At 43.9% G+C, this 23599-nt stretch overlaps 1 protein-coding gene across 3 annotated transcripts in view; it reads left to right on the top strand.

The window, feature by feature from the left end:
- LOC139410571 (AP-4 complex accessory subunit RUSC2-like) overlaps positions 1–23599 on the top strand; it is a 55304-nt gene that overhangs the window by 22496 nt on the left and 9209 nt on the right. For all 3 annotated transcript variants that reach the window (XM_071155863.1, XM_071155864.1, XM_071155865.1), the window contains 4 exons: positions 60–314; positions 3605–4193; positions 13200–13919; positions 20616–20786. In XM_071155863.1, the coding sequence (XP_071011964.1) occupies positions 60–314; positions 3605–4193; positions 13200–13919; positions 20616–20786 (1735 nt within the window). The remainder of the gene's footprint in view (positions 1–59; positions 315–3604; positions 4194–13199; positions 13920–20615; positions 20787–23599) is intronic.

Here is a 23599-nt window from a genome sequence, read left to right as displayed (position 1 = left end):
ATTGTATTTAATTGCACAATAAAGTAATCCTTCTTCTTCTTCTGCTTCTTCTTCGGCAGAGCCAGGCCCGTCTCGTGGTAGCCACTCAGAACTACTACAAGTTGGTGACCTGTGACCTTTCATCTCAGTCGCCACCGAGCCCTGTGGGAAGCTCCGCATCGTTTGCCAGCTGCTCTGACGAGCACAGCAAGGAAAGCCCCGCTCACGACACGCCTAACACCACCCAGCCAACCGAATACTACCTGTTCAGACGGCCACCTGGGGGAGAGGGAAAGGAGGCCAAAGAGGAAGATGAGGAGGGAGAGTTGTCACAGGTAAGTGGAGGAGGATGTTGGTTCTGAAGCTCAGTTGGTGGAGCATATTGCCTGAAACACAATGATAGAGGGTCCGATGCCCTGGACCACCCATATGTTTAAAATGTACTGAAGGTCACTTTGGGTGAAAGTGTCTGCTGAATGGTATAATTCGTTTTTTTTTTTTAAAGAGTCAGACAGAGTTCTGTTTTCTGTAAATGGGGGTGATATGAGGTCAGAGGTTAAGAGAGGTGAACCAGTGTTACAACGTCAACACAATATTTCCAGGGGTAAAAAATTTAATGAATGACAACTCAATTCATATTACAGAGATCATATAAGGAAGGTGGGGATTGAGATTTCAATTACCAACATGTACGGTACCAGGCAAAAGTTTGGACACACCTACTCATTCTACGTTTTTTCTTCATTTTCTACTATTTTCTACATTGTAGAATAATAGTGAAGACATCACAACTATGAAATAACACCGATGGAATCATGTAGTAACCAAACAATTGTCAAACAAATCAAAATATATTTTATATTTGAGATTCTTCAAAGTAGCCACCCTTTGCCTTGATGACAGATTTGCACACTCTTGGCATTCTCTCAACCAGCTTCATGAGGTAGTCACCTGGAATGCATTTCAGTTAACAGGTTTGCCTTGTTAAAAGTTAATTTGTGGAATTTCTTTCCTTCTTAATGCGGTTTGAACCAATCAGAAGACATCCCTATTTAACTGCACCTCAGATTGCAGCCCAAATAACACATCTCCACATTAACTGTTCAGGGGAGACTGCGTGAATCAGGCCTTCAAGGTCGAATTTCTGCAGAGAAACCAACCTCCGTGTCTTTGTGAGATGCAGAGTAGGCGAACGGCTGATCTCCGCATGTTAGGTTGCCACAGCGAAGCGAGGAGGAGGAGGAGGTGTGATGGTGTGGGGGTTGCTTTGATAGTGACACTGTCTGTGATTTTATTTAGAATTCAAGGCACACTTAACCAGCATGGCTACCACAGCATTCTCCAACGATACGCCATCCCATCTGGTTAGTAGGTGTACCTAAACGTTTGACTGGTACTGTACCCTCCTTGACCTCCGACTTCTAGAACCTATTCGGTAAAGTAATGTATAATTTGCACTACTAAAGGAGTTGATACAGTTGAAGTCGGAAATTTACATAAACTTAGGTTGGCGTCATTGAAACTCATTTTTCAACCACTCCGCAAATTTCTTGTTAACAAACTATAGTTTTGGCAAGTCGGTTAGGACATTTACTTTGTGCATGAAACAAGTAATGTTTCCAACGATTGTTTACAGACAGATTATTTCAAGAGTTATTGATATGTTACGGTGTTCTTGTGATCAGATTTATATTGGAAAAAAACATCCCGCTCTGTGAAAGTACGCCTTGGAAAACATAAACCCCACTATAACACGTGAAGATATCCCCTCTCCAGTTGAGAGATAGAGAACCACATCGTTCTGTTCATTAATTAGGTCGCGTCGGGATGGAAAAAAAGTTAATCCACCACGTAGGGGTGGCAGGGTAGCCTAGTGGTTAGAGCATTGGACTAGTAACCAAAAGGTTGCAAGTTCAAATCCCCAAGCTGACAAGGTACAAAATCTATCGTTCTGCCCCTGAACAAGGCAGTTAACCCACTGTTCCTAGGCTGTCATTGAAAATAAGTATTTGTTCTTAACTGACTTGCCTGGTAAAATAAAGGTAAAATAAAAAAGAGGAGGTAACTATGACAACAAATAACTCCAAAGAGAAGCCATGTGGATTTATACATTCAATTCTGTATCTCCACACAGTTTAAACAAATCATTTGATTTCCTCCTCCTTCCTATAAGCCAAATTTAGACCGTTATACAAGAAACACTGTCCATATCAGATGTTGCATATCGTCTATGAGTTGGCCCCACATATTTATGAACGGCTGTGCCTGATGTCCTTTGTGGTGGGCCGTCTCATGAATTGACATGATGTGTTTAGGTGAGCGGACACCTGGGGTGGTTGATCTGGGAGTTGCCCTTCCTTCCTGGTCCCATAGCCCATTATTCTGTATTTCTTTGTGACTAATTTGTATACAGGTAGACAAGAGGGGCCATCAACCCTGATTAGAACCAACTGCTACTCATCTGTCGTTCTTTATAAATGCTGTTTTGAATTAAAAATTAAATTGTACCTGCACATTAAAGAAGGCTGTAAAGCCGAAGTGTCTGTGTACACTATCCCTGATTCAGTGAAAATATATATTTTTAAATTAATAATTAATCGTTTTTTTTAATTACCTTTTTATTTAACTTGGCAAGTCGGTTAAAGAACAAATTCTTATTTACAATAACAATGCGGCCATCTTTTTGAATGGAAACACATTTCACCTGTTTGTTTGACAGAATTGGCACGTTGCTGGTTCAAGTCCCGGGCCAGGCGACGTAATAGACCATTACTACCATCTATTACCGTTTCACTGAGGCAGCTGGGAATCCTGTAGGGGTGTATTCCTGGAGAGTGTGTCTGTCCCAGATTCTGTCTACGTGCCTTCAGTGGGTGTGTTGTTGACCCAATAAAGATAGTTCTATTTACAGTAGCTATCGGTGCTGCAGTCTGAGGATATCCATGCTGTTATTGGGGCCACAGAGTGGCGCAGCGGTCTAAGGCACTGCATCTCAGTGGCGTCTAGAGGCGTCACTACAGACCCTGGTGCAGCGGTCTAAGGCACTGCATCTCAGTGCTAGAGGCGTCACTACAGACCCTGGTGCAGCGGTCTAAGGCACTGCATCTCAGTGCTAGAGGCGTCACTACAGACCCTGGCGCAGCGGTCTAAGGCACTGCATCTCAGTGCTAGAGGCGTCACTACAGACCCTGGTGCAGCGGTCTAAGGCACTGCATCTCAGTGGCGTCTAGAGGCGTCACTACAGGCATCCGAGTTCGTATCCAGGCTGTGTCACAACTATCCAGGCTGTGATTGGGAGTCCCGTAGGGCGGCGAACAGTTGGCCCAGCGTCGGTATAGGCCGTCATTGTAAATAAGAATTTGTTCTTAACTGACTTGCTTGGTTAAATAATCAATAAAACACGTGTGGCTCTCAAGGACATATTCTGTCATCAAAAGTATCTCTTGGGACTTAAAGGAAAAAATATTACGGTGAAGATTAAATGAATGAAAAGTCTTGATGTTTAGTTGTGACCAGTTGAATCATTGTTGTTGTACCGGTATAGACCCCATAAGTGGAGTGGCTGTGGCCATTGGAGGCTTGGTGAACTTGAATCTAACCCGTCTCTGTCCCTCTCTCTCCACAGCGTGATGAAAATGAGGAAGAGGATGATGACGAGGAAGAGGAGAGGAAGAAGAGAGAGCAGCAGCAGATGGGCGGAGCCTGTTCAGACCTCATCATCGAGGGACAGGTGTACATTAACATCTCCCCTCCCGTGGTTGACCGAGGACCCATCGGAGGCGGGACTCCCCGTTCCCGTAGCTACGACCGTAACCTGGACAAGTCCCCGCCCCCTCGGCTTGGCTCATTGGAGCGCATGCTGAGCTGCCCTGTTCATCTCAGTGAGGGCGCCGTCCCCCTCGGCCCTCCCACTCCGCCACGGGTCACTTCCTTCGCTGAGATCGCCAGGAGCAAGAGGAAAAATGGAGGAAGCGCTGGCTCTCCTTCTCTCAGGACGGGGGGATGTTCAGATCCCTTCTCCTCCACCCACTCGGCCCACTCCCACTCCTCGGCCCACTCCTCGGCCCACTCCCACTCCTCGGCCGACTTCTCCCCCATCCTGGAGGGCCTGGGTCAGGGTCCGAGCCACAGTGTGCCCTTCCAGCGCTGCTACAGCCAGGGCAGTGTGGACCGCCCTGGTGGTGGCGCCAGAGAAACACGCTCCACGGCTGAAGGTAAGAAGAGAAGAAGAGCACCTATTAGGAGCTATAATTATATAAAACGATTATGGCCATGTTCCAGCCTGACTACGTTGCAGTCGCCTGCCAGATGTCACAATGCGTGGATAGGTATTTAGCATATCAGCTAACCACATCGTATGATATAGCAATCTGATGATCTATATCAGCCAACCACATCGTATGATATAGCAATCTGATGATCTATTTAACATATCAGCCAACCACATCGTATGATATAGCAATCTGATGATCTATTTAACATATCAGCTAACCACATCGTATGATATAGCAATCTGATGATCTATATCAGCCAACCACATCGTATGATATAGCAATCTGATGATCTATATCAGCCAACCACATCGTATGATATAGCAATCTGATGATCTATATCAGCCAACCACATCGTATGATATAGCAATCTGATGATCTATATCAGCCAACCACATCGTATGATATAGCAATCTGATGATCTATATCAGCCAACCACATCGTATGATATAGCAATCTGATGATCTATATCAGCCAACCACATCGTATGATATAGCAATCTGATGATCTATATCAGCCAACCACATCGTATGATATAGCAATCTGATGATCTATATCAGCCAATCACATCGTATGATATAGCAATCTGATGATCTATATCAGCCAACCACATCGTATGATATAGCAATCTGATGATCTATATCAGCCAATCACATCGTATGATATAGCAATCTGATGATCTATATCAGCCAACCACATCGTATGATATAGCAATCTGATGATCTATATCAGCCAATCACATCGTATGATATAGCAATCTGATGATCTATATCAGCCAATCACATCGTATGATATAGCAATCTGATGATCTATATCAGCCAACCACATCGTATGATATAGCAATCTGATGATCTATATCAGCCAATAACATCGTATGATATAGCAATCTGATGATCTATATCCGCCAACCACATCGTATGATATAGCAATCTGATGATCTATATCAGCCAACCACATCGTATGATATAGCAATCTGATGATCTATATCAGCCAACCACATCGTATGATATAGCAATCTGATGATCTATATCAGCCAACCACATCGTATGATATAGCAATCTGATGATCTATATCAGCCAATCACATCGTATGATATAGCAATCTGATGATCTATATCAGCCAATCACATCGTATGATATAGCAATCTGATGATCTATATCAGCCAATCACATCGTATGATATAGCAATCTGATGATCTATATCAGCCAATCACATCGTATGATATAGCAATCTGATGATCTATATCAGCCAACCACATCGTATGATATAGCAATCTGATGATCTATATCAGCCAACCACATCGTATGATATAGCAATCTGATGATCTATATCAGCCAACCACATCGTATGATATAGCAATCTGATGATCTATATCAGCCAATCACATCGTATGATATAGCAATCTGATGATCTATATCAGCCAATCACATCGTATGATATAGCAATCTGATGATCTATATCAGCCAACCACATCGTATGATATAGCAATCTGATGATCTATTTAACATATCAGCCAACCACATCGTATGATATAGCAATCTGATGATCTATTTAACATATCAGCCAACCACATCGTATGATATAGCAATCTGATGATCTATATCAGCCAACCACATCGTATGATATAGCAATCTGATGATCTATATCAGCCAACCACATCGTATGATATAGCAATCTGATGATCTATATCAGCCAACCACATCGTATGATATAGCAATCTGATGATCTATATCAGCCAACCACATCGTATGATATAGCAATCTGATGATCTATATCAGCCAACCACATCGTATGATATAGCAATCTGATGATCTATATCAGCCAACCACATCGTATGATATAGCAATCTGATGATCTATATCAGCCAACCACATCGTATGATATAGCAATCTGATGATCTATATCAGCCAACCACATCGTATGATATAGCAATCTGATGATCTATATCCGCCAACCACATCGTATGATATAGCAATCTGATGATCTATATCAGCCAACCACATCGTATGATATAGCAATCTGATGATCTATATCCGCCAACCACATCGTATGATATAGCAATCTGATGATCTATATCAGCCAATCACATCGTATGATATAGCAATCTGATGATCTATATCAGCCAACCACATCGTATGATATAGCAATCTGATGATCTATATCAGCCAATCACATCGTATGATATAGCAATCCGATTCCTGATTGTTGATGTTGAAGGCAAACCGTTGATGCAACGTTCCTTTTTTGTTTATTTGGCGCCTTTGTGGCCAGGAGATCCATTCAAATGATGTGCTTCCTGTTGCATAGGGTCAAGGGTCATTGGCTGAGGTTGTTTGGTTGATCATTGATGAGTGCAGTGGTATGATGGTGAAAGTTTGGCTGTTTGTGCGTTTTATTACATAACACAGCTGGTAAGAGGTGAGTGAGACTGTGTAACTTATCTAACTTTTTGTTTGAAGAGAACTGGGGACAGGGAAAAGTGCTGTGTGTTTTGTGTGTGTGTGTGTGTTTTGTGTGTGTGTGTGTGTGTGTACGTGCGTAGGCTACTGAAACTCACTTTAATCATATAGTGTTGTAAACTTTGTCAGCAAGGGGAACTGTGGCGAACGTGAGACGAATAGGACTGTAGTTTGTACTGCAGAGAACAGCCTTCGCTGAGCCATACTCTAGCTACATACACAGCTCCTGAGGGTCTAGTGCTATAGGGTGTTTTGTGGACAGTGTTTTTTTCCCCAGTCTACTCTATGTATCAACTAGTTTGGTTGTCTACGTGCTTTATGCAATATCTTTCCTTTCCATATTATGTTTGAACAGGTAAGAATCGCTGTGACCAGATATACTCTAGACATACAGTAGCCAAGATGTACAGTAGCCAAGATGTTCAGTAGCCAAGATGTTCAGTAGCCAAGATGTACAGTAGCCAAGATGTACAGTAGCCAAGATGTACAGTAGCCAATATGTACAGGAGCCAAGATGTACAGGAGCCAAGATGTTCAGTAGCCAAGATGTACAGTAGCCAAGATGTACAGTAGCCAAGATGTTCAGTAGCCAAGATGTTCAGTAGCCAAGATGTACAGTAGCCAAGATGTACAGTAGCCAAGATGTACAGTAGCCAAGATGTTCAGTAGCCAAGATGTTCAGTAGCCAAGATGTTCAGTAGCCAAGATGTACGGTAGCCAAGATGTTCAGTAGCCAAGATGTTCAGTAGCCAAGATGTACAGTAGCCAAGATGTACAGTAGCCAAGATGTACAGTAGCCAAGATGTACAGTGCATGGGAACAGAATGAAATAGTATGTGTGTATGTGAGAGTGCAGGTGGTGATGATGATATAAACAGTAGCAGAACAGGCCTGTTCCCCCTGCTCACTGTGTTTGTCCCTTCTGAAAATAGCGCTTTGGTCCTTTCCAGGCCTCAGGACTAAAACTACAGTGACAGAGAGTTGGAGTGTTTATCCCTGCTGATAGTAAAGCTTTGGTCCTTTAACGTGTCCTTTCCAGGCCTCAGGACTAAAACTACAGTGACAGAGAGTTGGAGTGTTTATCCCTGCTGATAGTAAAGCTTTGGTCCTTTAACGTGTCCTTTCCAGGCCTCAGGACTAAAACTACAGTGACAGAGAGTTGGAGTGTTTATCCCTGCTGATAGTAAAGCTTTGGTCCTTTAACGTGTCCTTTCCAGGCCTCAGGACTAAAGTGACAGTGTTTCGAAAGCGTTTGAAATTCCTAAGAATTTCTCTGCGGAACATTGAGTGTCAGAGGACTCCGAATGGAATGTTCTAGTAGGACAGACAGACTGGCCCAGCTGTTCCCAATGTGGGAGGGACTCCGAGAGAGCATATTAGCATATTAGTGCTTCAGTCCAATGGGAGAGAGAGAGGACAGAGGGGGAAAAACACACATTCCAGTCACCCTAGAGTGGCCAACACAGATGTACAGACACTTTGTCACAGTAAAACATGGAGACAGCCTTTTAATTTAGGTTGAGAATATGGAGTGTTAGGAGGGCTGGGATTAAGACAGGGGATGTGGAGGACAGGGGGGGGGGGGGCAGATGTGGCTGGGGGTGTACACTATTGGAATATATGATAAAAATACAAAACAGGAGCTATAATAATATATACTGCACTGTCTGGAATTATACATATTAATGAGTGAATGGGGGGGAGAACGAGAGATGAATCATAGATGAGAGAGAAGGGGAGAAGGGGGTTGAAAGAGGAGAGAGAGGGAAGGGGGTTGAAAGAGGAGAGAGAGAGGACGAGAGAAAGGGGTTGAAAGAGGATGATAATAAGAAGTGGAAAATAAGGACATTTTATACAGTATAAAATAAGGACATAATGTCAAACAGTATAAAATAAGGACATAATGTCAAACAGTATAAAATAAGGACATAATGTCACACAGTACTACATAGAGCCATGACTACATGCAACTCTATTCCACAGTACTACATAGAGACATGACTACATGGAACTCTATTCCACATCAAGTAACTCACGCCAGCAGTAAAATTACATTTAAAAAACAAATGAAAAAACACCTTATGGAACAGCAACACAAACATTGGCACACACACACATGATAACATACGCACTATACATACACATGGATTTAGTACTGTAGATATGTGGTAGTGGTGGAGTAGGTGCCTGAGGGTACACAGTGTGTTGCGAAATCTGTGAATGTATTTTTAAAATTGTATAAACTGCTTTCATTTTGCCGGACCCCAGGAAGAGTAGCTGCTGATTTGGCAGGAACTAATGGGGATCTATGATAAACCCCAGGAAGAGTAGTTGCTGCTTTGGCAGGAACTAATGGGGATCTATGATAAACCCCAGGAAGAGTAGCTGCTGCTTTGGCAGGAACTAATGGGGATCCATAATAAACCCCAGGAAGAGTAGCTGCTGCTTTGGCAGGAACTAATGGGGATCCATAATAAACCCCAGGAAGAGTAGCTGCTGCTTTGGCAGGAACTAATGGGGATCCATAATAAACCCCAGGAAGAGTAGCTGCTGCTTTGGCAGGAACTAATGGGGATCCATAATAAACCCCAGGAAGAGTAGCTGCTGCTTTGGCAGGAACTAATGGGGATCCATAATAAACCCCAGGAAGAGTAGCTGCTGCTTTGGCAGGAACTAATGGGGATCCATAATAAACCCCAGGAAGAGTAGCTGCTGCTTTGGCAGGAACTAATGGGGATCCTTAATAAACCCCAGGAAGAGTAGCTGCTGTCTTGGCAGGAACTAATGGGGATCCATAATAAACCCCAGGAAGAGTAGCTGCTGCTTTGGCAGGAACTAATGGGGATCCATAATAAACCCCAGGAAGAGTAGCTGCTGCTTTGGCAGGAACTAATGGGGATCCATAATAAACCCCAGGAAGAGTAGCTGCTGCTTTGGCAGGAACTAATGGGGATCCATAATAAACCCCAGGAAGAGTAGCTGCTGCTTTGGCAGGAACTAATGGGGATCCTTAATAAACCCCAGGAAGAGTAGCTGCTGTCTTGGCAGGAACTAATGGGGATCCATAATAAATAATAAACCTCAGGAAGAGTAGCTGCTGCCTTGGCAGGTACTAATGGGGATCCATAATAAACCTCAGGAAGAGTAGCTGCTGCCTTGGCAGGAACTAATGGGGATCCATAATAAACCTCAGGAAGAGTAGCTGCTGCCTTGGCAGGAACTAATGGGGATCCATAATAAACCCCAGGAAGAGTAGCTGCTGCTTTGGCAGGAACTAATGGGGATCCATAATAAACCTCAGGAAGAGTAGCTGCTGCCTTGGCAGGAACTAATGGGGATCTATGATAAACCCCAGGAAGAGTAGCTGCTGCCTTGGCAGGAACTAATGGGGATCTATGATAAACCCCAGGAAGAGTAGCTGCTGCCTTGGCAGGAACTAATGGGGATCCATAATAAACCTCAGGAAGAGTAGCTGCTGCTTTGACAGGAACTAATGGGGATCCATAATAAACCCCAGGAAGAGTAGCTGCTGCTTTGGCAGGAACTAATGGGGATCCATAATAAACCCCAGGAAGAGTAGCTGCTGCTTTGGCAGGAACTAATGGGGATCCATAATAAACCCCAGGAAGAGTAGCTGCTGCTTTGGCAGGAACTAATGGGGATCCATAATAAACCCCAGGAAGAGTAGCTGCTGCTTTGGCAGGAACTAATGGGGATCCATAATAAATACAAATACAATATTCGGGGGGGGTATTTCGAAATGCCGACGGTATGATTTTTCAGTACCGTTTGTGGTTGGCGGGAGCCACGCTTCGCAGGGGCCTGCGGGGGGAGGCTCCTCAAAGGAGGAAGGGGAGGACCATCCTTCTCAGTAAATATCTTTAAAATAAAAAAACAAAACCCTCTCCCTCTCTCTGTGATGTCATTCTAATGGAATCCAGAAAGAACAAAACCCTCTCCCTTTCTCTGTGATGTCATTCTAATGGAATCCAGAAAGAACAAAACCCTGTCCCTTTCTCTGTGATGTCATTCTAATGGAATCCAGAAAGAACAAAACCCTCTCCCTTTCTCTGTGATGTCATTCTAATGGAATCCAGAAAGAACAAAACCCTGTCCCTTTCTCTGTGATGTCATTCTAATGGAATCCAGAAAGAACAAAACCCTGTCCCTTTCTCTGTGATGTCATTCTAATGGAATCCAGAAAGAACAAAACCCTCTCCCTTTCTCTGTGATGTCATTCTAATGGAATCCAGAAAGAACAAAACCCTCTCCCTTTCTCTGTGATGTCATTCTAATGGAATCCAGAAAGATCAAAACCCTCTCCCTTTCTCTGTGATGTCATTCTAATTCTAAAGTTTTCCTTTGTAGATGAAGCTATACTAAATATATTCACACGTCACCAAATAATTGATTAAAACACACTTTTGCAATGAAGGTCTACAGTTCCCTCAACAGAACTCTGTAGCGCCATGGTGTAGCCGGAGGACAGCTAGCTTCCGTCCTCCTCTGGGTACATTGACTTCATTACAAAACCTAGGAGGCTCATGGTTTTCACCCTCTTCCACAGACTTACACAGTAATTAAGACAACTTCCAGAGGTAGTCCTCCAACCTATCAGAGCTCTTGCAGCATGAACTGATATGTTGTCCACCCAATCAAATGATCAGAGAATGAATCTAGTACTGAAAACATAAGCTACAGCTAGCTAGTTGAACAGTTTTGAACAAATTAATTTCTTCCAAAATTAAGAGAGAGAGAGAGAGGGAGCTAGCTATATTTTGTAGAATATATTTTTCACTTTCACTTAGCTAGCGAATGCAGCTAGCTAGTTTAGCCTATTCAAACACCCGGCTCAAACAGAGAGGGATGCTATGTTAGTAACCTGGCTATGGTTATCCAACACTGGAACTCTTCCAAGTCAAGGTAAACTGTTGGTTTTATAAATGTATTGCCACCGGAGCCCACCAGTGTAACTGCTAAACTGCTTGCTGTACACTACTGCATGATTGTAACGGGTTTACTAACGCGTTAGTTCCAGTAGCTATGATGACTATGACGTTAATATGGTGAAAACGATGTAGGCTGTGTGTAGCTGTTATGGTATTGAAGTTTGGCCTCGGAAAGGTTTATTCCCCTGGTCACAGGCAGGTGTTGTATTGTATGCTGAAGTCCACAAGCGAAAGGAAAAGCTGAGAGCAGGAGAGAGCGTAGATGCGAGAAGTTATTATTTATACAACGAGCAAAGTGATCATGCGGTTTACGTTATTTGTGGCCGTGTTTGTGTATAATCAAGGGTGTGTTGATTCCACTGATTCTGTTGAAAAAAAAAACATTTCTTAAACGGAATTAAAACGAGGATAAACATACCTGAATATTTCCAATAGAAACTCTCATTTGCAACTGTTGGACTAATGATTAAACCCTAGATCACCTAGATGCAGGCAAGAGTGTGCAAGGTGTTATTGAATGTGTCACTGTCTGTCACCTTGATGACTCTAATTTCTTTATACCTGTGCACCTACGTTGTGAACTTTAAATCGTAGGCTAGGTTGTAGCAACGTCATGATGGTTATTGGGAAAACTCTAGTATCATGTAGTAGCCTAAACCAAACCAAGCTAATGATGCCTACAAGGAGACATGGGCTGGCTAAAAACCCTTAGCTGGATAATCGATTCATTCATGAAACAGGAGAGGAAGGGAGGAGAGGGAGAGGGAGAGGAAGGGAGGAGAGGGAGAGAGAGGAAGAGAGGGAGAGATTTTTTCCAGTCAGAGGACAGTACTCATGACTCAATACTGCCTATGTGGCTGAGATGTGTTACTGCATCCAGGCTGACTGACATTCCATGGCAGAGCATAAACAGCTTGCGCAATGTTGCTGCTGACGTCACACACACCCCCGTTGCTCACGCAGCGACCAGATCGAGGAATACAACACACACACACACACACACACTGACACGCTACAGTACATGCTCACACACTGATACGGATACACAGAGAGACAGAAAGAAGAGAATACTGGAAAAAAGGCTGTTCTTTGGTGTTTCTGCTTAAGGACAGACTGACGCAGTATTCTCCAGGTGTGTATCTGCCTATCACAGTATACTGTGTCTTTAGTTACAAGGCAGTCTGGGCTGTATGTGATCAGGACTATCAGTCTGTTGATACTAGCAGCTTTCTGGGCAGTTTGTGTTTGTCTCTGTGGATCAGTTCAACTTAACCTTAATTTTCCCTACATGTTCATTCATTTGTAATACAGACTGTGTAATGGCTGATACAGTTCCTGTGTTATCAGTTATTATCAGGGAATAAATAACACATGCTTTGTAAATGATGATGACAGAGCTAAAATTGAGAATTGTGCCAAGAGAAATGGGTTAACCTTTACTGACCTTGTCTCTCCTTTCTTTCTTTCTTTCTTTCTTTCTTTCTTTCTTTCTTTCTTTCTTTCTTTCTTTCTTTCTTTCTTTCTTTCTTTCTTTCTTTCAGGTGGTCTCTCCAGCTCTTCGTGCAGCTCTGCTGTTGTTCGCTACACTAAAGACCAGCGTCCTACCACCCTCCCCATTCAACCCTTCACCTTCCACCACCAGTTCTCCAAGCTGTCCCAGCCCAAGCCCATTCTTCCCTTGCTGACGGGCTACGTTTCTGGGATGCAGGCGCGGGGTGGAGGGCCTTCTGGAGGTCCAGAGGGGTCTGATGGAGTCGATGACGACCGATGGGAAGACTCTTTGCGTCGATGCCAGAGTGGGGGTACGATGGGTGGGATGGTATCAGCGGTGGCACCGCTCGGCCCTGGTTCTGTCCGGCCCTCGCCGCTGGGTAGCTATTCCCCCGTCCGTCTCCAGGGGCTGACCTCCACTTCCTGTTCTACCTGCACCCCCAGCCCCCAAACTCCTCGCAGCCTCTCCTGCCCCCTGTCGGCCGAGCTCCTGCCCCTCCACCATACCCATCCACCACCAGCACGACTGGCGGCTGTCCCTCTGCCTCCCACTCCTCCACCTCCGCCCCAGGGGGTGAAGCAGGGTGCGGTGCCCCCCATGCTGCCTCCGGTCCAGGGCCAGGTGCAGGGTCAGTGTCACCAGCACTACCACCGTGGGACCCTCCCCGTCCTGCCGGTCGTGCTCCAGGACAGTGAGATTTCACTGCGATACGAGGAGACGTCAGACTCTGTGGAGGGGAGCAGAGGACCAGGGTCCGCGACACAACATGGTAGGTGTCTCTGTCTCAGTGCAGTCCGGTCAGGAGTTGTCATGGATGTGGTGGTATCAGTTCAGTCCTTTTTCTTATTTTTATTTATGTTGTACGTTATTTGTTTGCGGTCAACTCACCTCTTATGGTGATTTAACAGACATACTGTAGTCATGGTGATTTAACAGATATACTGTTGTATACTGTAGTCATGGTGATTTAACAGATATACTGTTGTATACTGTAGTCATGGTGATTTAACAGATATACTGTAGTCATGGTGATTTAACAGATATATTGTTATATACTGTAGTCAGGGTGATTTAACAGATATACTGTAGTCAGGGTGATTTAACAGATATACTGTAGTCATGGTGATTTAACAGATATATTGTTATATACTGTAGTCAGGGTGATTTAACAGATATACTGTAGTCATGGTGATTTAACAGATATACTGAAGTCAGGGTGATTTAACAGATATATTGTTATATACTGTAGTCAGGGTGATTTAAATCAAATCAAATCAAATTTATTTATATAGCCCTTCGTACATCAGCTGATATCTCAAAGTGCTGTACAGAAACCCAGCCTAAAACCCCAAACAGCAAGCAATGCAGGTGTAGAAGCACAGTGGCTAGGAAAAACTCCCTAGAAAGGCCAAAACCTAGGAAGAAACCTAGAGAGGAACCAGGCTATGTGGGGTGGCCAGTCCTCTTCTGGCTGTGCCGGGTGGAGATTATAACAAAACATGTTCAAGATGTTCAAATGTTCATAAATGACCAGCATGGTCGAATAATAATAAGGCAGAATAGTTTAAACTGGAGCAGCAGCACAGTCAGGTGGACTGGGGACAGCAAGGAGTCATCATGTCAGGTATTCCTGGGGCATGGTCCTAGGGCTCAGGTCCTCCGAGAGAGAGAAAGAAAGAGAGAATTAGAGAGAGCATATGTGGGATGGCCAGTCCTCTTCTGGCTGTGCCGGGTGGAGATTATAACAGAACATGGCCAAGATGTTCAAATGTTCATAAATGACCAGCATGGTCGAATAATAATAAGGCAGAACAGTTGAAACTGGAGCAGCAGCACAGCCAGGTGGACTGGGGACAGCAAGGAGTCATCATGTCAGGTAGTCCTGGGGCATGGTCCTAGGGCTCAGGTCCTCCGAGAGAGAGAACGAGAGAAGGAGAGAATTAGAGAACGCACACTTAGATTCACACAGGACACCGAATAGGACAGGAGAAGTACTCCAGATATAACAAACTGACCCTAGCCCCCCGACACATAAACTACTGCAGCATAAATACTGGAGGCTGAGACAGGAGGGGTCAGGAGACACTGTGGCCCACTCCGAGGACACCCCCGGACAGGGCCAAACAGGAAGGATATAACCCCACCCACTTTGCCAAAGCACAGCCCCCACACCACTAGAGGGATATCTTCAACCACCAACTTGCCATCCTGAGACAAGGCTGAGTATAGCCCACAAAGACCTCCGCCACGGCACAACCCAAGGGGGGGGGGGGGGGCAACCCAGACAGGATGACCACATCAGTGACTCAACCCACTCAGGTGACGCACCCCCTCCAGGGACGGCATGAGAGAGCCCCAGTAAAGCTAGTGACTCTACACAGCCCCTGTAATAGGGTTAGAGGCAGAGAATCCCAGTGGAAAGAGGGGAACCGGCCAGGCAGAGACAGCAAGGGCAGTTCGTTGCTCCAGAGCCTTTCCGTTCACCCTACCACTCCTGGGCCAGACTACACTCAATCATATGACCCACTGAAGAGATGAGTCTTCAGTAGAGACTTAAAGGTTGAGACCGAGTTTGCGTCTCTGACATGGGTAGGCAGACCGTTCCATAAAAATTGAACTCTATAGGAGAAAGCCCTGCCTCCAGCTGTTTGCTTAAAAATTCTAGGGACAATTAGGAGGCCTGCGTCTTGTGACCGTAGCGTACGTGTAGGTATGTACGGCAGGACCAAATCAGAGAGATAGGTAGGAGCAAGCCCATGTAATGCTTTGTAGGTTAGCAGTAAAACCTTGAAATCAGCCCTTGCTTTGACAGGAAGCCAGTGTAGGGAGGCTAGCACTGGAGTAATATGATCAAATTTTTGGGTTCTAGTCAGGATTCTAGCAGCCGTATTTAGCACTAACTGAAGTGTATTTAGTGCTTTATCCGGGTAGCCGGAAAGTAGAGCATTGCAGTAGTCTAACCTGGAAGTGACAAAAGCATGGATTAATTTTTCTGCATCATTTTTGGACAGAAAGTTCCTGATTTTTGCAATGTTACGTAGATGGAAAAAAGCTGTCCTTGAAATGGTCTTGATATGTTCTTCAAAAGAGAGATCAGGGTCCAGAGTAACGCCGAGGTCCTTCACAGTTTTATTTGAGACGACTGTACAACCATTAAGATTAATTGTCAGATTCAACAGAAGATCTCTTTGTTTCTTGGGACCTAGAACAAGCATCTCTGTTTTGTCCGAGTTTAAAAGTAGAAAGTTTGCAGCCATCCACTTCCTTATGTCTGAAACACATTCTAACAGATATACTGTAGTCATGGTGATTTAACAGATATACTGTAGTCATGGTGATTCAACAGATATACTGTAGTCATGGTGATTTAACATATATACTGTAGTCAGGGTGATTTAACAGATATACTGTAGTCATGGTGATTTAACAGATATACTGTAGTCAGGGTGATTTAACAGATATACTGTAGTCAGGGTGATTTAACAGATATACTGTAGTCAGGGTGATTTAAAATATATACTGTTATATACTGTAGTCATGGTGATTTAACAGATATACTGTAGTCAGGGTGATTTAACAGATATACTGTAGTCATGGTGATTTAACAGATATACTGTAGTCATGGTGATTTAACAGATATACTGTTGTATACTGTAGTCATGGTGATTTAACAGATACACTGTAGTCATGGTGATTTAACAGATATACTGTAGTCAGGGTGATTTAACAGATATATTGTTATATACTGTAGTCAGGGTGATTTAACAGATATACTGTTATATACTGTAGTCATGGTGATTTAACAGATACACTGTAGTCATGGTGATTTAACAGATATACTGTAGTCATGGTGATTTAACAGATATACTGTAGTCAGGGTGATTTAACAGATATATTGTTATATACTGTAGTCAGGGCAATTTAACAGATATACTGTAGTCATGGTGATTTAACAGATATACTGTAGTCAGGGTGATTTAACATATATACTGTTATATACTGTAGTCAGGGTGATTTAACAGATATACTGTTATATACTGTAGTCATGGTGATTTAACATATACACTGTAGTCATGGTGATTTAACAGATATACTGTAGTCAGGGTGATTTAACAGATATATTGTTATATACTGTAGTCAGGGTGATTTAACAGATATACTGTTATATACTGTAGTCATGGTGATTTAACAGATACACTGTAGTCATGGTGATTTAACAGATATACTGTAGTCATGGTGATTTAACAGATATACTGTAGTCAGGGTGATTTAACAGATATATTGTTATATACTGTAGTCAGGGCGATTTAACAGATATACTGTAGTCATGGTGATTTAACAGATATACTGTAGTCAGGGTGATTTAACATATATACTGTTATATACTGTAGTCAGGGTGATTTAACAGATATACTGTTATATACTGTAGTCATGGTGATTTAACATATATACTGTAGTCATGGTGATTTAACAGATATACTGTAGTCAGGGTGATTTATCAGATATACTGTAGTCATGGTGATTTAACAGATATACTGTAGTCATGGTGATTTAACAGATATACTGTAGTCAGGGTGATTTAACAGATATACTGTAGTCATGGTGATTTAACAGATATACTGTAGTCAGGGTGATTTAACAGATATACTGTAGTCATGGTGATTTAACAGATATACTGTAGTCATGGTGATTTAACAGATATACTGTAGTCAGGGTGATTTAACAGATATACTGTAGTCAGGGTGATTTAAAATATATACTGTTATATACTGTAGTCATGGTGATTTAACAGATATACTGTAGTCAGGGTGATTTAACAGATATACTGTAGCCAGGGTGATTTAACAGATATACTGTAGTCATGGTGATTTAACAGATATACTGTAGTCAAGGTGATTTAACAGATATACTGTAGTCAGGGTGATTTATCAGATATACTGTAGTCAGGGTGATTTAACAGATATACTGTAGTCAGGGTGATTTAACAGATATACTGTAGTCAGGGTGATTTAACAGATATACTGTAGTCAGGGTGATTTAACAGATATATTGTTATATACTGCAGTCATGGTGATTTAACAGATACACTGTAGTCATGGTGATTTAACAGATATATTGTTATATACTGTAGTCATGGTGATTTAACAGATATACTGTAGTCATGGTGATTTAACAGATACACTGTAGTCAGGGTGATTTAACAGATATACTGTAGTCAGGGTGATTTAACAGATATACTGTAGTCAGGGTGATTTAACAGATATATTGTTATATACTGCAGTCATGGTGATTTAACAGATACACTGTAGTCATGGTGATTTAACAGATATACTGTTATATACTGTAGTCATGGTGATTTAACAGATATATTGTTATATACTGTAGTAATGGTGATTTAACAGATACACTCTCTTAGTGACTCTCGTCTTTCTTTTTCTTCTTATCCATAATCATTTCTTATTCTTATCCTCTGCCTTCTACCATGTACACTCACCCCATCTCTCTCATTTTCTCAACCTTCCTCTGCCTTCTACCATGTACACTCACCCCATCTCTCTCATTTTCTCAACCTTCCTCTCCCTCTGCCTTCTACCATGTACACTCACCCCATCTCTCTCATTTTCTCAACCTTCCTCTGCCTTCTACCATGTACACTCACCCCATCTCTCTCATTTTCTCAACCTTCCTCTTCCTCTGCCTTCTACCATGTACACTCACCCCATCTCTCATTTTCTCAACCTTCCTCTCCCTCTGCCTTCTACCATGTACACTCACCCCATCTCTCTCATTTTCTCAACCTTCCTCTGCCTTCTACCATGTACACTCACCCCATCTCTCTCATTTTCTCAACCTTCCTCTTCCTCTGCCTTCTACCATGTACACTCACCCCATCTCTCTCATTTTCTCAACCTTCCTCTTCCTCTGCCTTCTACCATGTACACTCACCCCATCGCTCTCATTTTCTCAACCTTCCTCTTCCTCTGCCTTCTACCATGTACACTCACCCCATCTCTCTCATTTTCTCAACCTTCCTCTTCCTCTGCCTTCTACCATGTACACTCACCCCATCTCTCTCATTTTCTCAACCTTCCTCTGCCTTCTACCATGTACACTCACCCCATCTCTCTCATTTTCTCAACCTTCCTCTTCCTCTGCCTTCTACCATGTACACTCACCCCATCTCTCTCATTTTCTCAACCTTCCTCTTCCTCTGCCTTCTACCATGTACACTCACCCCATCTCTCTCATTTTCTCAACCTTCCTCTGCCTTCTACCATGTACACTCACCCCATCTCTCTCATTTTCTCAACCTTCCTCTTCCTCTGCCTTCTACCATGTACACTCACCCCATCTCTCTCATTTTCTCAACCTTCCTCTTCCTCTGCCTTCTACCATGTACACTCACCCCATCTCTCTCATTTTCTCAACCTTCCTCTTCCATGTACACTTCGTCGACCTCTCTCTCCTCATTTAATCTTGCTTTCCCCAATCCTCCACATGATAACTAACCTCTCTCATCTCCCTGTCTACCATCACCCCTCTTTTGGCTCCTTCTCTTTTCACACCCACTTCTTCATCCACCCCATTCCCCCGTCCCCTCCGCCCATCCTCCCCCACAGGACACCACCTCTCTCCCCAGACTCTGAAATGGAGGGAGTACCGTCGTAGGAACCCCCTGGGGGTGGAGAGGTGTTCCTCTGGGGGATCAGGCGTACCTGCCCTATCAGGCAGTCTGGATGGGAATGGTCGTCGGGGCGTGGCCAGGGGACAGCGAATCACACGACGGAATGTGTTTGACTTCCCTCCGGCCTCTAGTGGCCACGCCCCCCTGGGACGACTCAATGGTGCACATATACTACTAACATTGCTGATTAGATGCTGTGTGTGTGTGTGTGTGTGTGTGTGTGTGTGTGTGTGTGTGTGTGTGTGTGTGTGTGTGTGTGTGTGTGTGTGTGTGTGTGTGTGTGTGTGTGTGTGTGTGTGTGTGTGTGTGTGTGTGTTTCTGTGTGTGTGTGTTTCTGTGTGTGTGTGTTTCTGTGTGTGTGTGTTTGTGTGTGTGCGTTTCTGTGTGTGTGTGCGTTTCTGTGTGTGTGTGTGTGCGTTTCTGTGTGTGTGCGTTTCTGTGTGTGTGTGTGTGCGTTTCTGTGTGTGTGTGTGTGTGTTTCTGTGCGTTTCTCTGTGTTTCTGTGCGTTTGTGTGTGTTTCTGTGTGTGTGTGCGCATGGTAAGGTGTGTGTGTGTGTGTGTGTGTGTGTGTGCGCGCATGGTAAGGTATGTGTGTGTGTGTGTGTGTGTGTGTGTGCATGGTAAGGTGTGTGTGTGTGTGTGTGTGTGTGTGTGTGTGCATGGTAAGGTGTGTGTGTGTGTGTGTGTGCTTATGGTAAGGTATGTGTGTGTGTGTGTGTGTGTGTGTGCATGGTAAGGTGTGTGTGTGGTTTTCTCATCCTTCCCATGTGTGTTCTCAGGCCAGTCTGTGAAGCAGCTGCAGCAGTACTACAGTGACTTCCTGCCAGACTACTTCTCCCTGACGGAGCGTCCTCCAGACGAGTTCTGTCTCTCTCCTGACGCCTCCTCTTCGTCATCGTCCTCCACCTCCTCACAATCCCACATCTCTGTGAACCTGCAGCAGAAGAGAGGTGTGATGAAGTGGTGTAGTATAAACCATGCATTCGGAAAGTATTCAGACCCCTCGACTTTTTCCACATTTTGTTACATTACAGCTTTAATCTAAAATGGATTTTAAAAAAATTAAAAGGTCAAGGGTCCTTTGACAAATTTACAAAACATCCCCCCCTTATTTACATAAGGATTCAGACCCTTTGCTATGAGACTTGAAATTGAGCTCAGGTGCATCCTGTTTCCATGGATCATCCTTGAGATGTTCCTACAACTTGATTGAAGTCCAACTGTGCTAAATTAAATGGATTGGATATGATTTGTAAATGCACACACCTGTCTATATAAGGACCTACGGTTGCCAGAGCAAAAACCAAGCCATGAGGTCGCAGCAATTGTCCGTAGAGCTCCGAGACAGGATTGTGTTCGAGGCACAGATCTGGTGAAGGGTACCAAAACACTTCTGCAGCATTGAAGGTCCCCAAGAACACAGTGGCCTCCATCATTCTTAAATGCCAAACTGAGCAATAGGGGGAGAAGGGCCTTGGTCAGGGAGGTGACAAAGAATCCAATGGTCACTATGACAGAGCTCTGGAGTTCCTCTGTAGGGAGAACCTTCCAGAAAGACAACTATCTCTGCAGCACTCCACTAATCAGGCTTTTATGGTAGAATGACCAGATGGAAGCCACTCCTCAGTAAAAGGCAGCCTGCTTGGAGTTTACCAAAAGGCACCTAAAGACTCTCAGATCATGAGAAACAAGGTTCTCTGGTCTGATGAAACCAAGATTGAACACATTGGCCTGAATGCCAAGCGTCACGTCTGGCACCATCCCTACAGTGAAGCATTGTGGTGGCAGCATCATGCTGTGGGGATGTTTTTCAGCGGCAGGGACTGGGACTGGGAGACTAGTCAGAATCAAGGTAAAGATGAACAGAGCAAAGTACAGAGAGATCCTTGATGAAAACCTGCTCCAGAGTACTCAGGACCTCAGACTGGTGTGTTGTTTCACCTTCCAACAGGACAACGACTCTAAGCACACAGCCAAGACAATGCTGGAGTGACTTCAGGACAATTCTCTGAATGTCCTTGAGTGGTCTAGGCAGAGCCCGGACTTGAACCTGATCGAACATCACTGGAGAGACCTGAAAATATCTGTGCAGCAATGCTCCCCATCCAACCTGACAGAATTTGAGAGGCTCTACAGCGAAGAATGGGAGAAACTTCCCAAATACAGGTGTGCCAAGCTTGTAGCATCACACCCAAGAAGACTCAGGGCTGTAATCACTGGTCAAAGGTGCTTTAACAAAGTACTGAGTAAAGGGTCTGAATACTAATTTGATATTTGATTTTTTAAAATTTTTAAATTTAAATTTAAATTTTATATTAAAAAAATGTACAAAAATATAGCTGTTTTTGCTTTGTCATTATGGGGTATTGTGTGTACTGTATATTGAGGGGAAAAAAACAATTGAATATGTTTTAAAATAAGGCTGTAACGTACCAAAATGTGGAAAATGTCAAGGGGTCTGAATACTTTCCGAAGGTACTGTATGTTTGTGCTTGTGACATCAGGATATAAGAGCATATATTTACTTTACTTGACTGTGGTACTGAACACAGCAGTATGTTAAGTGTAGTCTTAAGTGCACCATTACTGTCCCAGACTGCATCATTACTGTCCCAGACTGCACCATTACTGTCCCAGACTGCACAATTACTGTCCCAGACTGCACCATTACTGTCCCAGACTGCACCATTACTGTCCCAGACTGCACCATTACTGTCCCAGACTTGTACATGTTGACAGAGGTTGTTTCAATTTCCTCAATGTCTAGTATTGTGAGTTTCCACCCTGGGACAATACCTTCTCTCTTGACATAGGGGTAGTGTGCTCTTATAGTACTGTACCATGCCAGGGGATGGTCTGGTTAATATAGCACTGTGCCAGGGGATGGGCTGGTTAATATAGCACCATGCCAGGGGATGGTCTGGTTAATATAGCACTGTACCATGCCAGGGGATGGTCTGGTTAATATAGCACTGTGCCATGCCAGGGGATGGTCTGGTTAATATAGCACTGTACCATGCCAGGGATGGTCTGGTTAATATAGCACAGTACCATGCCAGGGGATGGTCTGGTTAATATAGCACTGTACCATGCCAGGGGATGGTCTGGTTAATATAGCACTGTACCATGCCAGGGGATGGTCTGGTTAATATAGCACTGTGCCATGCCAGGGGATGGTCTGGTTAATATAGCACTGTACCATGCCAGGGATGGTCTGGTTAATATAGCACTGTACCATGCCAGGGGATGGTCTGGTTAATATAGCACTGTACCATGCCAGGGGATGGTCTGGTTAATATAGCACTGTACCATGCCAGGGGATGGTCTGGTTAATATAGCACTGTACCATGCCAGGGGATGGTCTGGTTAATATAGCACCATGCCAGGGGATGGTCTGGTTAATATAGCACTGTGCCAGGGGATGGTCTGGTTAATATAGCACCATGCCAGGGGATGGTCTGGTTAATATAGCACTGTACCATGCCAGGGGATGGTCTGGTTAATATAGCACCATGCCAGGGGATGGTCTGGTTAATATAGCACCATGCCAGGGGATGGTCTGGTTAATATAGCACTGTACCATGCCAGGGGATGGTCTGGTTAATATAGCACCATGCCAGGGGATGGTCTGGTTAATATAGCACTGTACCATGCCAGGGGATGGGCTGGTTAATATAGCACTGTACCATGCCAGGGGATGGGCTGGTTAATATAGCACTGTACCATGCCAGGGGATGGGCTGGTTAATATAGCACCATGCCAG

The sequence above is a fragment of the Oncorhynchus clarkii genome, chromosome 6, assembly GCF_045791955.1.
Source record: "Oncorhynchus clarkii lewisi isolate Uvic-CL-2024 chromosome 6, UVic_Ocla_1.0, whole genome shotgun sequence".
Taxonomy (NCBI): domain Eukaryota; kingdom Metazoa; phylum Chordata; class Actinopteri; order Salmoniformes; family Salmonidae; genus Oncorhynchus; species Oncorhynchus clarkii.
Note: the sequence above shows the minus strand (reverse complement) of the source record. Positions and strands in the feature narration are given on the sequence as shown.